Consider the following 14,115-nt stretch of genomic DNA (forward strand, 5'->3'; position numbering starts at 1 on the left):
TCGGCGGTCTATTCAAGTCTCCACCCACTAACTACCTCAAGCTCAAGCTCTAGGTTCGGCGGTCTGCTGGAACCCTTGCACTGCCTCACATTCAACAATCTGAACAAGCTGCCTCAACTTCCTTTTCAACCAACCGGTTCACAACCAGCACTTCCTCCAACCGGTTCATAGCCAGGTCTTCTTCCATCAACAAGTTCATAACCAACTTTGATACCATTTGACGCAGTCAAGGTAGGGAGATCCAATGAAGGACATCCCAGCCTTGCAACCTATAACACAAAACACCATGCAAGATACTGGTAACCGGTAGCACAACACAAGATATAACTGGTAAACAGATAAAGAGCAACCCTAACTAGTAAAAGTAACACATGATATAACCGATAACTAGATAAATCAGTCGTTACAACCATTTAGTGAATTACATATGCCTTCAGCGGCTACACATGCTGGACTGCAGCCCAGGATTACAAAACAATCCTTACAACTCAAAACTATGATCCGCAAATCTTCTACTCAACAAATAAGCCTCTAGTAACAGTCTGCACTGTTCTACACTGATCCGGACCTCAGTCCTTCTAGACTTTAGTCCCCCCAGACCAAAATCTTTCCAAAAACTGCATCTTCACTCGATCTCTCCTTCCTCGGACCTTCATCCCCTAAAATGATTCTCAAAACTTCCCTTTATACCATCCGCAAGCAATAACAACTCGATCAAGTCTGCCAAGACCAACCGGTTCATGATGAAACATGTAAATGATAACATGTCGGCCCAAATCACCAAGAACATCTTCAAATGCATAGAACTTCATACGGACCTCCAAAAACATCAGTCAAGACCCAAAACAACATCGCTCAACGATCCATAAGTTACAAAAATCACTCGCAACCCAATTCATCTTCGCTCCACACACTACAAGACCAACCGGTAAGAACATACCAATACTGAAACAATACCAAAATTGATATCTCACCAGAATCAAATCCAAATGTCATGAATCTCGAATATGATAAAGACAACGAACTCAAGGTGATAAAATACAAATCCACAACACTAACTCTCAAACATGAAGAAATGCAACGATCTCCAAGCAGTTCCACCACTAACTGCTCCAACCAGTTTGAACTACTCCGGTGTTCCTGCATCACCTTGCCTATATAAGTGAAGCTCTAATACATCTGTAATATATCTCATATCTTAATATTCAAGCAAGCTCATTTCTTGCATACTCTCCTGTGGAGGGGACCTTTGTTTTTGTCGGTGATCTTGGAGTCTGTAGCTCCTACATGGTATCAGAGTCATGGGGCCATGAAAACCCTTCTCAAATCTAAGGGTAGAGTTATTTCCAGATGAGAGATCTAGGTAGTTTTTAGTAAAGTTGACTATGCTCTTCTCTTGCATCATACAATGACATGGAGAATTAAAAAACTTGAAAAAACATCGGTTTTGGGGTTCACCTCTTTGTGGGTTTCTATTGTAGGTTATTTTTGGCATGTGTCAGAGGAGATATAAGCTCACCATTAAGTTTGGGGCATCTGAGAAAGTCAAGATTGTCTTTTGTTTCATCTAACTATAACATTTTTGCCAAATTTACAAGGGTTTCAAGATGGAGGAGGTTACTATCTCTAGGAGGTAGCTAATTTTTCAAAGCACTTTGGGTCAAATCAAACCCTTCCATTGCATCGAGAAAGCCTAGGAATTATAGGAACGCATGTCAAATTGTTAAATTTTGACACATTCACCTCAGGGCATCAAAGGAAATTTTCGGGTAGTTGCCATGATTGATATCCCTATGGTTTGTATAGTTGTACGACTCTATATTATGTAGGCGCTAGTCGTCCTGATAAAAAATACGATTTCCATTTAGTTTATTTCAACGTTTTTAAAAATAAATATTATTTTTTAAATATTTATTGATTTGTTTTTAAACCCAAGATTTTATATTTCATGGCTTTTGTGGCTAGCACCAAGCGCCTAAGCCTAATTTGGGGGGCATGCAAGAGTTGTCACCCCGCCATTACTTTGCCTAAGTGACACTGTCTGCAACAAGAGGCATAAAATAGTTTGAATTTTTTTATCTTGTAGTCACATCATTGATTGAGACTTAGTGCCTAGGGGCTTAAATTTGGCCCTCTTCTAAGATTTTTTGAATACGGCATAACTTTTCACTTCCATATTATTTTTTTTGCAATTATTGAAAAGCTGGTTTCATCCTCTGTGTAGTGGTATAGGTTATTTTTCTAGATTCTATTGCAACTGAATTTTATTGTAGACTAAAATTGTTTTTCCCCTTTTGGACTTCCAAGCTCATAACTTTTTTCTAGATTGTCTAATTTTCGTGATTCCAACAACATTTGAAAAGTGACTAGGAGATTTATCATTATGTCTATGCACTTTTTCGATATTGAGCCCTAGGTATAATTTATTTAGTTTTGACAATTTTGACATATTCACTAATTACTTGGACATATTGTCTCCTAGATAAGTTCTTCTTATGGAGGGGGCTTCATTTTCAGTTGTGCTTCATATTTGGGAGGTCTCATATTAGTTTGTATCAGAGATTTATTTATTTCACTATGTTATGCTTGTGGCTCTAACGGTTGAATCAAAGTTTGATGTTCTTACTCCTCATAACTATCACACATGGAAGGTTGGAATGAAAAGGTGGCTTTGGTCTAAGGGTTTGTGGTATACTGTGAATGAGCAACAACCTACCATTACCAAGGAATATGAGAGATTTCTCATAAGAACAAATGTGATGAGGGTATGGGCTTGATTTGTATGCATGTTTATGAAATGGTGTTCTTCCACATTGAGGAGTGTACTACTCTCAAATAGGTATGAGATGAGTATAAGGATATGTTTCATTTAATTAGTGAGGTACATGCTATGCAACTGGAAGTAGAATCGACATCTCTTTCCATTGACATTTTCCCTGCCATTAAAGACTATTTTGTCAAATTTAAATCATTAAGATCTCAATTGGTTGGTTGTGGGAAAGATAAAATTGATAAGGAATGCATATTTATGATTTTATCCAAGTTAAAACGTTCATTTGCATACTTCTCTACTTCCTGTTATTCTACAATCGATGGATTAGGTGTTTCATTTTTTATGCCTTCTTTTGATACATTTTGTGATAAATTGACTAGAGAACAAGAAAAACTCTGTCAACTTGATGCTTCCTAAGAATCGAGATCTAATTGCATAATCATCCACAAATTGAAGGAAAGAAGAAGAACTAACCTAAGACAAGATCTAATGAACCTTCCACCTCTTCTTAAGAGAACTAGCCTAAGAAGGAGAAACCAAAATGTGGCTATTGTAATGAACATGGGCACAGTGAACAACAATGCTATAAGAAATAGTTAAAAGAAATGAAGCAGCTTCTTAAGGAAAATAATATTGCTTTGCCTTCTCAATATTCTAGTTCATCTTCATCTCAACATTCATCTTCTACACACACAAGTTGAATGGGTATTGCAAATGGGGATAATAAGATGAAAGGTAATGCTCTTATTTTAATTGATGTTGATCGATCTATTGGATTGATACTTGACTTAGGTGCTTCAGATCATATGACCGGATTACTTAACTACCTCTTGTATCTTAGGCCCTCATGGACAACTAAAATATTGATAACAAATAGTGGTTATTTTGATGTTTATGCTATAGGGGATGTTCATATAGATAACGAAAGTTTCAATGATGTTCTTTTCATTTTAGAATATTCCCCATGATCTTCTTTTAGTTTATCAAATTGCACAAAGTGGTAAGTGTATCGAATTCGGTCTAGATTCAATTTTCATTCATGATTTGAATAGTAGACAACTTGTTGCAATGGGAAGAGCTAATCACGACGCTCAAATCTACACCTTCTCCCATTTTGCTCCTGATGGTGAGTGTTCTAAGGTGGATTCTCCTAGAACTAGTGTGGGTAGTAATTTAGATGATGATATTGATTTTGTGAACCTTATCGTTATCAACTTTTTGATGAGGTTCCCACCACCTCCTTAGACTTCAATGATGACTTAGTTTTTAGATCTTCAATTGAGCAAGATATCTTTTTTTTCTAGATTTGTCTTTTCAAGATGATTTCATGGCAAGTATAGTAGATTGTTTTGTCATTCCAGTTATGTATATTTAGAGGACATGTTTGAGAGGATTTCTCTCCTCTTTGATGACTCATCTTCTTTGGAGATAGTTCTCGAGTTTCCACATCCTTTTTCTTCTCCCTTGATTGGAGTAACATCTGATTTTGTTGAGAAATATTTGGAGGCACTTGATTAGTTTTCAGAGTTTCATTTTTGGAGGCTTCTTCTTGGAGTTGGAGTTTCTTCTTCATCTGCCAATGGACTTCTTTCTTCCTAAGGGAAGACTTATTGTTCGTAGGCATTGGATTCTCTGTCTTTAGACACTTTTCAATGGCTTTGGAGATCCTTCATAATAGGGGGGCTAGGTAGTCTCCATATTTCTCTCCAATGGAGGGACTTTTGCATTGTATATTCATAATGGGTGTAGTTCTTGGGGGTATTGATGAGATCTCCATACATGATGCATTATATCACTCGAACATTATCTTTTGCATTCCCTTTTGGAGAGGGGCTTTTTCCCAAGTGGTTTTTCTCCTTTTCTATGATTATGAGAAAACACCTCTACATGGGTACCTAAAAGGCCTCATTGTCGAGACCCATTCTCGCATCTTTGCATTATTTGCATAATAGTTCCTTCTCCTTAAGAGGGTGTTAGAGTGGATAATGTCTTGTACCTAGTAAATTCCTAGTGGAGACTTACACACATGTTAACTTAGGACCTAGGTGTTATTTTTATAAGTCTTAGTTGTCTTGATAAGATCTTATCCATATCTTATCTATTTAATTCTTATTTACTTCTTGCCCTTAAGTCATTTAATGTTTGTCATATTAGTTGATCATACTATACCACTTGTCTATATAAACAAGGTCATTGTACATTTGTAAAATATCTCAAATTTCAATATTCAAGCAAACTCATTTCTTGCATGTGCTCTTGTAGAAGACATCTTTGTTTTTAGAGAGTAAGCATCAATCAAAGAGGAGATAAACCAATCAAAGAGGAGATAGACCAGATATATTCCAATCATATTTAGTGATACAAGGAATAATATATCTTATGCTATCTTTAAACAGATAAAAAAATCCTTTTTGAGGATCATGCATGTAAGAAAAGCTTAGTTGATTCACTTAATAGGGAATAGTATTGTTGTTATCTTTAGGTGCATAAGCGAGAAGGTTCTCATGCGCTTATTTAGATGTCTTAAAGGTCTAGCTATAGTTAACACTAACATGAAAACTAGTAACAAATTTTGGAGTTCATAGTGCATCGAGTATGGTTGTTAGGGCCTTGAGTTTATGCCTTCATTTCTTTTTAATTATAAGACATGAGAGAACAACCTATTGCCTAGCAAGGCCTAAAGTTAAAGAATTATCCATCCTTATCACTTTACCTATTATTGTCCATCCCCAATCATAAGCTGCAAGCCATCCACCTTAAGTTGGCATCCCTAAAATTTAAGGGATAGATTATCTTTAGGGAATTGTGTCTTAAGTTCGCTATTCACCTTAAGATTCATCCAAATTGCTAGTGGGACACTTATGAAACATGCATGCCACGCACTTAAGGCTAATCAATCTGTATGCAAGCTTTGGTGTGTGAGTTTTGACAGAGCCATGTGCTTTATGTTAAAATAAATTTCATCTTCTTTACATCAGAAAGTTTTCACATCTCATGCTAGCAAATCTTGCAATGAAAAAATTCAATTTATATCTGTGGGGCTAAATATTTCTCTTGATTACAGATAATTCAGCTGTAAGAGCCTGAACATAATCCTTCTTTTGATACTGGCATAAGTAACAGTGGGCAGAATAGGTTGCAGGTTTATTTTACTGCAAGTATTTCATATATGATGAATTGTACATGAATTATGGCTTCCCTTGATGGGCTTTTATGCAGCTTCTTTCAAGAAATCATGATGGAAAAGCCTTTATAGGATGAACAAAATGAATATTAGGGAATCTAAACAGTTGATGTTGGAAATTGATCCTAAAAGAATTTGGTAAAGAAAAGATAAAAGAGTAAGTAAAGTCCCTTAGTGATTTTGCTTTGAAAGATCAGGAAACTCTCGAGGGCTGTTACTTGACATATACCTAGGGGACAGATTTACTTTCTCCAAAGCCTTGAGACGGAGCTCCGCAGGATAGTCTGCAACACATAATATACGTGGACCAGCTCCAGTAGACCACTTTAAAGATAGCTGTTTCCCAAGCTGATATGATTGCAATGCTTTCTTCGAATTAAGTCTTCTAAGCAATAATTCCCTAGGCACTGCTATTGAATGATCTTCAAGGGCTTTGTCTGACAAGCTCCTTTTGTAGCGAACTTGCTCTTGATTATCTTGGCAATTAGTTGTTTTATCTACACCATGAGTGCCACAACCTGTTGTTTCCTTCAATGGTCCTTCTGTAAGAGGGATGCATTTTGCATAGGCTTCCTCGTATGTATCCACACACTGATCATCTGAAAGCCCACTACCAATTTCTTCTGGTTCATTGGTTTCGGCATGATGACACAAAGTACTAGCAGCAACTTTTTCTTCTAGCAAGCTATCATTGACTGTACATTCCTTCTGGGAATCTATTTTTTCTATTTTTTCACCTAAATACAACCTGTCTATCCTTGATTCCAAGTTTGGACCATTTTCAATTTTTGAGTTTTTTCCAAGGCGGAAAGATTGCTCGTCTTCATCAGCTGGGCTCCTCTGTAAAGGCCAAAAGAAGCACAACTTAGGTCAAGGGAATGCAACATAAACACTGAAAGACTAACGAATACCAATATTGCTTATACCAACCTGCACATCAGTGAGGTTAACATTGTTTTCCTCTAGAAAACTGATGAACTCATTGAAGTTTTCCTCAGTTGGAAGATAGTGTCCACTGTAAGGCCAAATAGACTGCATACAGAAAGAAAATAGAAAATTGATGAAATCACCAAAAATTACTCTGTTTTCTTATTTCCTTAAAAAGACAATGAAGAGAAATAATAGAAATAGCTTTTCACAGTAGGAACATGTTACCTTGAGAACACCTTCATCTACAACCAATCTTCCAGCTGCAGATGTTGCTCCTCCAGCCAAGAAGCTAGAATGCTGGAATGTGCCCCTCATTTTCTGAATAGTTAATTATAAAGGTATGAAGTATTAATAGTGAGTTGATGTTACTGCTAAAACTCCAGAAAATAAGGTTTTAATCGAACAATACAGAGCATTATAAACACAATTTTTAATAAAACTCAGACACGTTGATCAATCTATCTCTAGATTTAGTGACTCTGAAATACCTGACCAACATAGAGATTTTTTGATGTGCTCAAAACAAATATCCACTTTGATCCTTTCGCTGTGTCAACCAGCTGACCACTCTGCTTGTATACAAGCTTGCCGTTATTGAATATGACCTCATACTGCTCCCTTTCATTCTGCAAGACCAGTCAAGTTATACTTACATGAGATTAGAAAACAATAAAACATGTAACTAATATGTCTCTAGTTGTTAGACAATCCGAATTATAGTCAGACAGGATTCCCATCTTCACAAGATTTGGCACACAGTTATGCTTGATTGGTAATACATTTCGTTCATGATTGTGTTTTACAGTTTAATATGCACATATACAATACCGGCAAGACAGACTGAGAAATAAGACCCAATCAAAATTTAGCACCTATGAACAAGATCCAAGAACTTGAGCATAATTTTCCTATATAGTATGATTAATCCCAATAGCAGAGTAAAGTTATAAATCACGCAGTTCATAGGGTAATTCTAGAATATATAACAAAATAATAATCCAACTGAAAAAAGTCTAAAATAAGGAATGAAAAACAGAAATGCTTACAGGGCCAAGATATTTTATGCACTGTTGTTGCAACTTGCCCCTGGAGCAACAGAGAAGATTGAGATCCTTACCATCTCCAACATCTAGCCTGCATTAAATTTCTTCTTAGAGTGAGAAGAAAAGTTTTAAAAGTATACCAAATCTAGTTCATATAATATGCCCTGCTAAAGTGCTTTGTATTAATAAAGCTTCGTAATGCAATTGAAGCTTGAACTCCAATCACAAAAAAAAATAAAGTTGGACTGTTATATACTTAGATAAGTCAAGGATATTAAACTTTCATTACTCCATCCTCAATCAGGATGTTTGGATAGAAAAATATGTTACTTGCCCTGTGGATATTCAATTAGTTAGAATTACTAGAAAAGGTATCATTGGTGTTTCACAAGACAAAACGATGTCAACCAAGACAGAAATAACTAGCTAAGGGTTCTAAATCTGCAGAGGGTGATCTTAAGATTCCACTAGATATTTTATTCTGTAGAGTAATATTTGACTCTTTAGAAATGAAAGTTGAAAAATAAACTAACCAATAGAAAAAAGGTTGCACTGTATCAGTATCAAACCATGCATCATAATAGAAATGTAGATTATGTCCATAACGGTGTCGTGGGTCAATCTGCATTATAGAGAAACAAACATCACAATAACATGTGAGCAACAACCATTTTAGAAGTAATCCCCAAATATAACTTCAAAATTAAGTAAACATTTACAATTTATTTTATATTAGTCTTTAGATCATTGAAATGTTGCATGTTCTTCCTTTATTCTAGATTGCAAGAAAACAACATTGTATAGAGTAGCAATCCCCATGATGCCCCTATCCAAAAGTAGACTCTTGTAAGGCATTAGGCATCAGAAACTTACAGCCTCAAGCCAGTGCTGGAAAGCTAGTTTTCGAGCCTTGTCATCCTTAGATAAGCCCTTGCCAACCTGTGGAGGAACCATTTATGTTTATTTTCATTTCCCAAATGCAGATTTTAACGTGTTCTATTTATTTGGTAATGAATGCCAAAAAAAACTTAAACTTGAGAGTCCCTTGTAGAATTATAATGTATTAATGGAACCATGACAGGAACAGTAACAGAACCACAAAGTAGTACTACCTTTGCAGCCTTTATTCTTGCTCGTGACCAGCGAGAAATCGCAGTCTGTGGTTTCTCAATATCAAAAAATGAAACAGTACTCCGCTTAAGGGTCACAAAATCTATTGCTTGCCACCTGCATTTTGAAATCGACAGTACTGTCATTCAAATAGCTAAAGATAAATGGTAAAATATTTCATTTCTAACAAATTAAAACACGTAATTTAGGAAACTCCAATGTTTACTGTTCCTTATCAAAACTGAAGCAAGGCAAGTTTTCAATTCCAAATTATGAAAACACAATTGAAGCACTAAGATATCAAGGTCACAAATTTTGATACAAACCAGAGCTCCTCAACTACCACAGCACAATCTGCAAGATTCCGTCTTGTACGATAACTCTTATAAACTTTCTGTAGTTTCACTGCAGCCACTTCCTCTTTGAATCTAGGTAATCCCTCATAAGAAGTTTTACAAGCTATTAAATTGGAACTGTCCAAATTCCTGGAAGATGCTTCTGAATCCTTGGCCTTGGTAGAGTTTTCCAAATCTAGGCCTTTTGAACTAATGGACTCCAATGATGCTGTATCTGTTGGGCTCGCTTTGAAACTAAGGGACCGTAGACAATTTGTTTCTCTGTTGCTATCTTTGAAACTAATGGATCCAGATGCATTTCTTTCCAAAATTCTGCTTTTGATACTAAGGGATCCAGATGCATTTCTTTCCAAATTTCTGCTTTTAAAGCTAATGGATCCAGAGGCATTTCTTTCCAAATTTTTGCTTTTAAAGCTAATGGATCCAGAGGCATTTCTTTCCAAATTTCTGCTTTTAAAGCTAATGGATCCAGATGCAGTTATTCCCAAATCTCTAACTTCAAAACTTAGAGATCCAGATGCAGTTCTTTCTAAAACTCTGCTGTTGAAACTAATGGAACCCACTGCAGTTGGTCCCAACTGTTTTTCTATGCATCCATCTGATACATGGTTTCCTAATAATGTTGGGGTTTCCTCAGGCGTGGAAAATAAAATCCCCATCCAAACCAACAAACTTCTTTCTTGAGCCGCTGGGAATTGATGAGCAGTTTATAATCACTGTACAGAGACGAATTTTGATTTCTGTCAAAATGAACATATAATATATTAGACTCCACTATTCCAGGTGAAAAAAATGGAAAGAATGAAAATACGAGTCCATTACTCACTAACATGATCAGAATCAAATTTCTCTATAAACCAAGAAAGTAAATATGATAAGAATCTACTGCAATATGTTTTAAACCGGGGTCCCTATTTTCTTAGATTACTTGGAAAACAGCCATTGTATTACAAGCTCCTGCATTTCTGAACCTTAACTACAATATTTTTAGAGCAATGCAGGACTGCATCAGCATACACTAGAAAAGTTATGGCTCTCCGTAGGCATAATAGATTGGTATAAATATCAAAGATTGCTAAAAATCATGGGAGCTAATTTTTTTAAAGAAAAATACATAATGTTACAAAATGTACGCCTTAGGGAGCCAAACCTAACCACCATAACTTGGGTGTATTCACTCCTTTGCTTTCTGTGTAAGGGCCACGGTCCCATATTTCACGTCAAGCATAAGGTTCTCTCTAAATGGGTTGGAGCCTGCGAAGTGTAAAAGCTAATTCGGGCGTGCCCTAAAAAACTCTGTTGCATTGTTGCAGGGAGGGTGAGTCTATAACATGCCTCATGCCCACAATATTAGATGTATGAAAAAGGCACCCACAAAAGTTTCGAGGCATGAAAAAGAAATGCAAAGCCATGCTTGAAGGAGGATTCCTAGAAACGATGACAGGCCAACATGGTTGGTTTTGTTTTCCACTCATTGCAAACAATGCAAAGCCAGTCTGAAAAGCTCCCCTGCAAGGTCGATCATCTGGACCATGACTAGAACCATTTCGCTATTAAATGTAAATCCACACCAAAAGACCAAAATGGGTTCCTCTGTGATTCAGTTCTAACTTTTTGACTTATAGCTTCTACGCAGCAGAGATTTTATACTTGCTCCAAGTAGAACAAGCCACTACAGTATTTGAATTCAGATCATTTTACTTGTAGCAGTAAATCCAAAATACATGGAATAGTTGATAATGAACGAAAATGTGAGAATCTAAAAAGTTTAAAATTTGAAAAGTGGATGATTGCTTCTGCCTGACAACATCGATGGTGATGTTCAATTATCTCCTAAAATGAAAGGCAGAAAGGAGAAGCAAAAATGACACAGAGATAGGTAGGATATGTTTAGTTAGAAACACAGTTCGCCTACCTACAAGCGAAAAAATCTTTGGGGACATGCATGTATGCTAAAATACCAGAAAATTCTCCTGAATTCGAAAAAGAAATATCTAATTCTATTGGGCAAACAGATTCAAGGCAAATGTGCATTCTATGGGAATGCAGAGAAAAGCATAAAAAATGGGGATTCTCAATTTTGGTATTTGTCTAATGTATATCTAATGCAAGAAATTTCTGCATCACTCATATGCAGACAACCATATCATACTATTATGATCTGAGATTGAGTAACTAACTAGCAGCCATATTTAAGTATTTGAAAAAAAACCATAACCAACCCAATTGCATTACACTAAAACCATCATCATTCTCAAGTGAAAAAGGAAGCAAGAGGCGGTCACAGATTGATTCTTACCTCTCAAAAATCAGTATGGTCGAATAGAGATTTCTTCTTTGTTGCTTTTCTCTGATTCAACAAACTATAACTCTCCACATCTCAGGTTAGAAAATAATGTATTTCGGCTTATGGGCAGAGGATATAATATATACTAGTATTTATATAGCAAAACTAGCACCAACAAGTAAAATTTTGAAAAATCAAGGCCAATGGGAGGGATCGGAGGTGGCACTGGCAAGCCAGGGCACGTGGTTTCAAGATTTGTGTCTGTTCAACCACGGTAAGTAACGAAATTGGACAGTAATTGCATTTGTCCGCACTTCCTGTTTTTTGGTCCGCCTAATACAAACACGTTAAGGACAATTGAATTGAATATGAAGAAACCTGGGAAGGATTCAAAATCAGGAAAATTTCAGACTTCATGTCCAACGACTTCTTACTTTTCTTGTTATCGTGGATACACCGCTACAGTCATGGTCAAGTTCAAATCTAAAGTAGTGTAGACCACTGGAGTTTTTACGAGTTACCCTGGACTTGGAATATGGGCTGGCATTGCAGTTGAGGTTAACGTTTATTTTATTAATTGCTGATTAACTGGCAGGTCGGCTTTGATTGCTGAGAATTTCTTGTCGGTGGGCAACGTACATCACGCACGCATAGCAAGATTGAAAGGGCAATATTGGGTCGTCGTTGTATAAAGTAGTACTGCTAGTATTGGTGGCCATTTGGCAGAGCAGTTTCTTCGTGGTTCCTAACCTGCCTTAAAATAATACAACTAAAACTCAAAACTATATCTATTTATGGGTCTACAAATGACTTATAATAATATGGAATTAGGAGAAAAGTATCAATAGTGGATGGCGTTCCAATAATCAATCATTTCTTGTGCATCCAATCCCCCAAATACTAATTTTAAAGGAACAAGAAAAATTATAATGAAAAGCTCATTAATAAGTTTCACATGTACCAATAGCAGATCACTTTTTAGCTTTTTTATCCATAATTGGTCCATTTGTGCACCAACATTGAGACATTTGTCCACAAGTTATTGGAACATCTTTAAGTATGTATCGAGCGACACTTTGAAATGTGTACTTTTTGACCCTTGTGCGCAAAGCTGATCCCACATCGTGCATTGTTACTACCCAAAAGTCAGAACCTTACCTATAAGCAGTTAAGTTGCATATAGAGACAACAATAAAAAAATCGTCGAAATCTGATGTACCATTTAGGATTTGTGGGTGCACACAGTTAGCTTAACCACTACTAGTACGCTTCCCCTACTTCTTTATGGGTCTACAAATGACTTATAATAATACGGGACCACCTCATACTGCTTGCAAGATGCACACAATTGTGCTACAAACGAGACATACATAACTATCTTGTACTCTTTGCAAGATGCACGTAATTGTGCTACAAACGAGACGTACATACCTTACCCCGTGCATGATTTGAACTTGTGACCCCAGTTTCAAGAGTACAAGTTCTCCACCAATAGGCCAACTCAAATGAACAACAATATGAGATAGCATACATCTAAATCAAGAGTCGTTCTTCAATAAAGCACCCGTGTGCAAGAGAATTTTGTTTATCAAAGTCATCTAAGTGTCGAACATAGACTAAATGCACCTCTAGGAGTTTTAATCTTGGTGGATGGTTTTTTATCACATACCATCATCCTCACCAATTGTGATATTTTGACTTTTGTTGTAGGCTTTGTTAGAATTTGATATATGTATTAATAAGTATAATGATGAAATTCATGTCGATTTTTTATTTGGTTTTCGATTTATTTATGCAATTGTGTATTAATAAATGATATATTTTTTTTGTGGAGTTGGATCATTCTCTAATCTTTCACCCTTTATTTTTTATAGACATTTGTATTCATTTGGTCTAATCTCGTGTCTATTTCTGTATATGTTTTCATTCACTTAGCATTTATTGCATCCTTCATGTCTAGGTACTTATTACCCACACAATGATTATCATTCCCTTATCTTGAGTCAATCTCATGGGTGTGTGGTTGATCCTTTACTTGTGAATCTAATCCTCAGATATCAAAAATTCAAATTCAAATTCAAATTTTGTCAACTCACACCTTTTTTTTTTTTTTAATCTTTTTCATAATCTAATTTGGTACACATTTTGTAATTATTGATATATAGACTTATTTAATGATATTTGATGAGCACGCGATTATACTAAGAGGGGAGTGAACCGTTATAATACCATCTTTTAAATTTTCAAAATTACTACCACGAGCATATCAGTTGTACAATATCATCCACACAAGATACAACAATTATGCAACACGGGAAGAACACATGATTTATAAGGAAACCCTTACTAGAGAAATCCACAACAAAATATTGTTTATACAATCTTGTCTTACAAACTTTGTATGCATCAACCCACGGGAGACACCAATCCCC

At 36.0% G+C, this 14,115-nt stretch overlaps 1 protein-coding gene across 1 annotated transcript; it reads right to left on the bottom strand.

The window, feature by feature from the left end:
• Window positions 1-5,780: 5,780 nt before the first annotated feature.
• LOC131060256 (IQ domain-containing protein IQM5) lies at window positions 5,781-12,339 on the bottom strand. The gene is made up of 10 exons (XM_057993430.2): window positions 11,696-12,339; window positions 9,367-10,136; window positions 9,043-9,157; window positions 8,804-8,869; window positions 8,464-8,552; window positions 7,934-8,021; window positions 7,376-7,513; window positions 7,113-7,205; window positions 6,888-6,989; window positions 5,781-6,797 (listed from the first exon to the last, which is right to left on the bottom strand). The coding sequence occupies exons 2-10, from the start codon at window positions 10,053-10,055 to the stop codon at window positions 6,129-6,131; spliced, it is 2,049 nt and encodes a 682-aa protein (XP_057849413.1). The 5' UTR covers window positions 10,056-10,136; window positions 11,696-12,339; the 3' UTR covers window positions 5,781-6,128.
• Between the last annotated feature and the right edge of the window lie 1,776 nt (window positions 12,340-14,115).

The sequence above is a fragment of the Cryptomeria japonica genome, chromosome 1 (genome assembly GCF_030272615.1).
Source record: "Cryptomeria japonica chromosome 1, Sugi_1.0, whole genome shotgun sequence".
Lineage (NCBI taxonomy): Eukaryota > Viridiplantae > Streptophyta > Pinopsida > Cupressales > Cupressaceae > Cryptomeria > Cryptomeria japonica.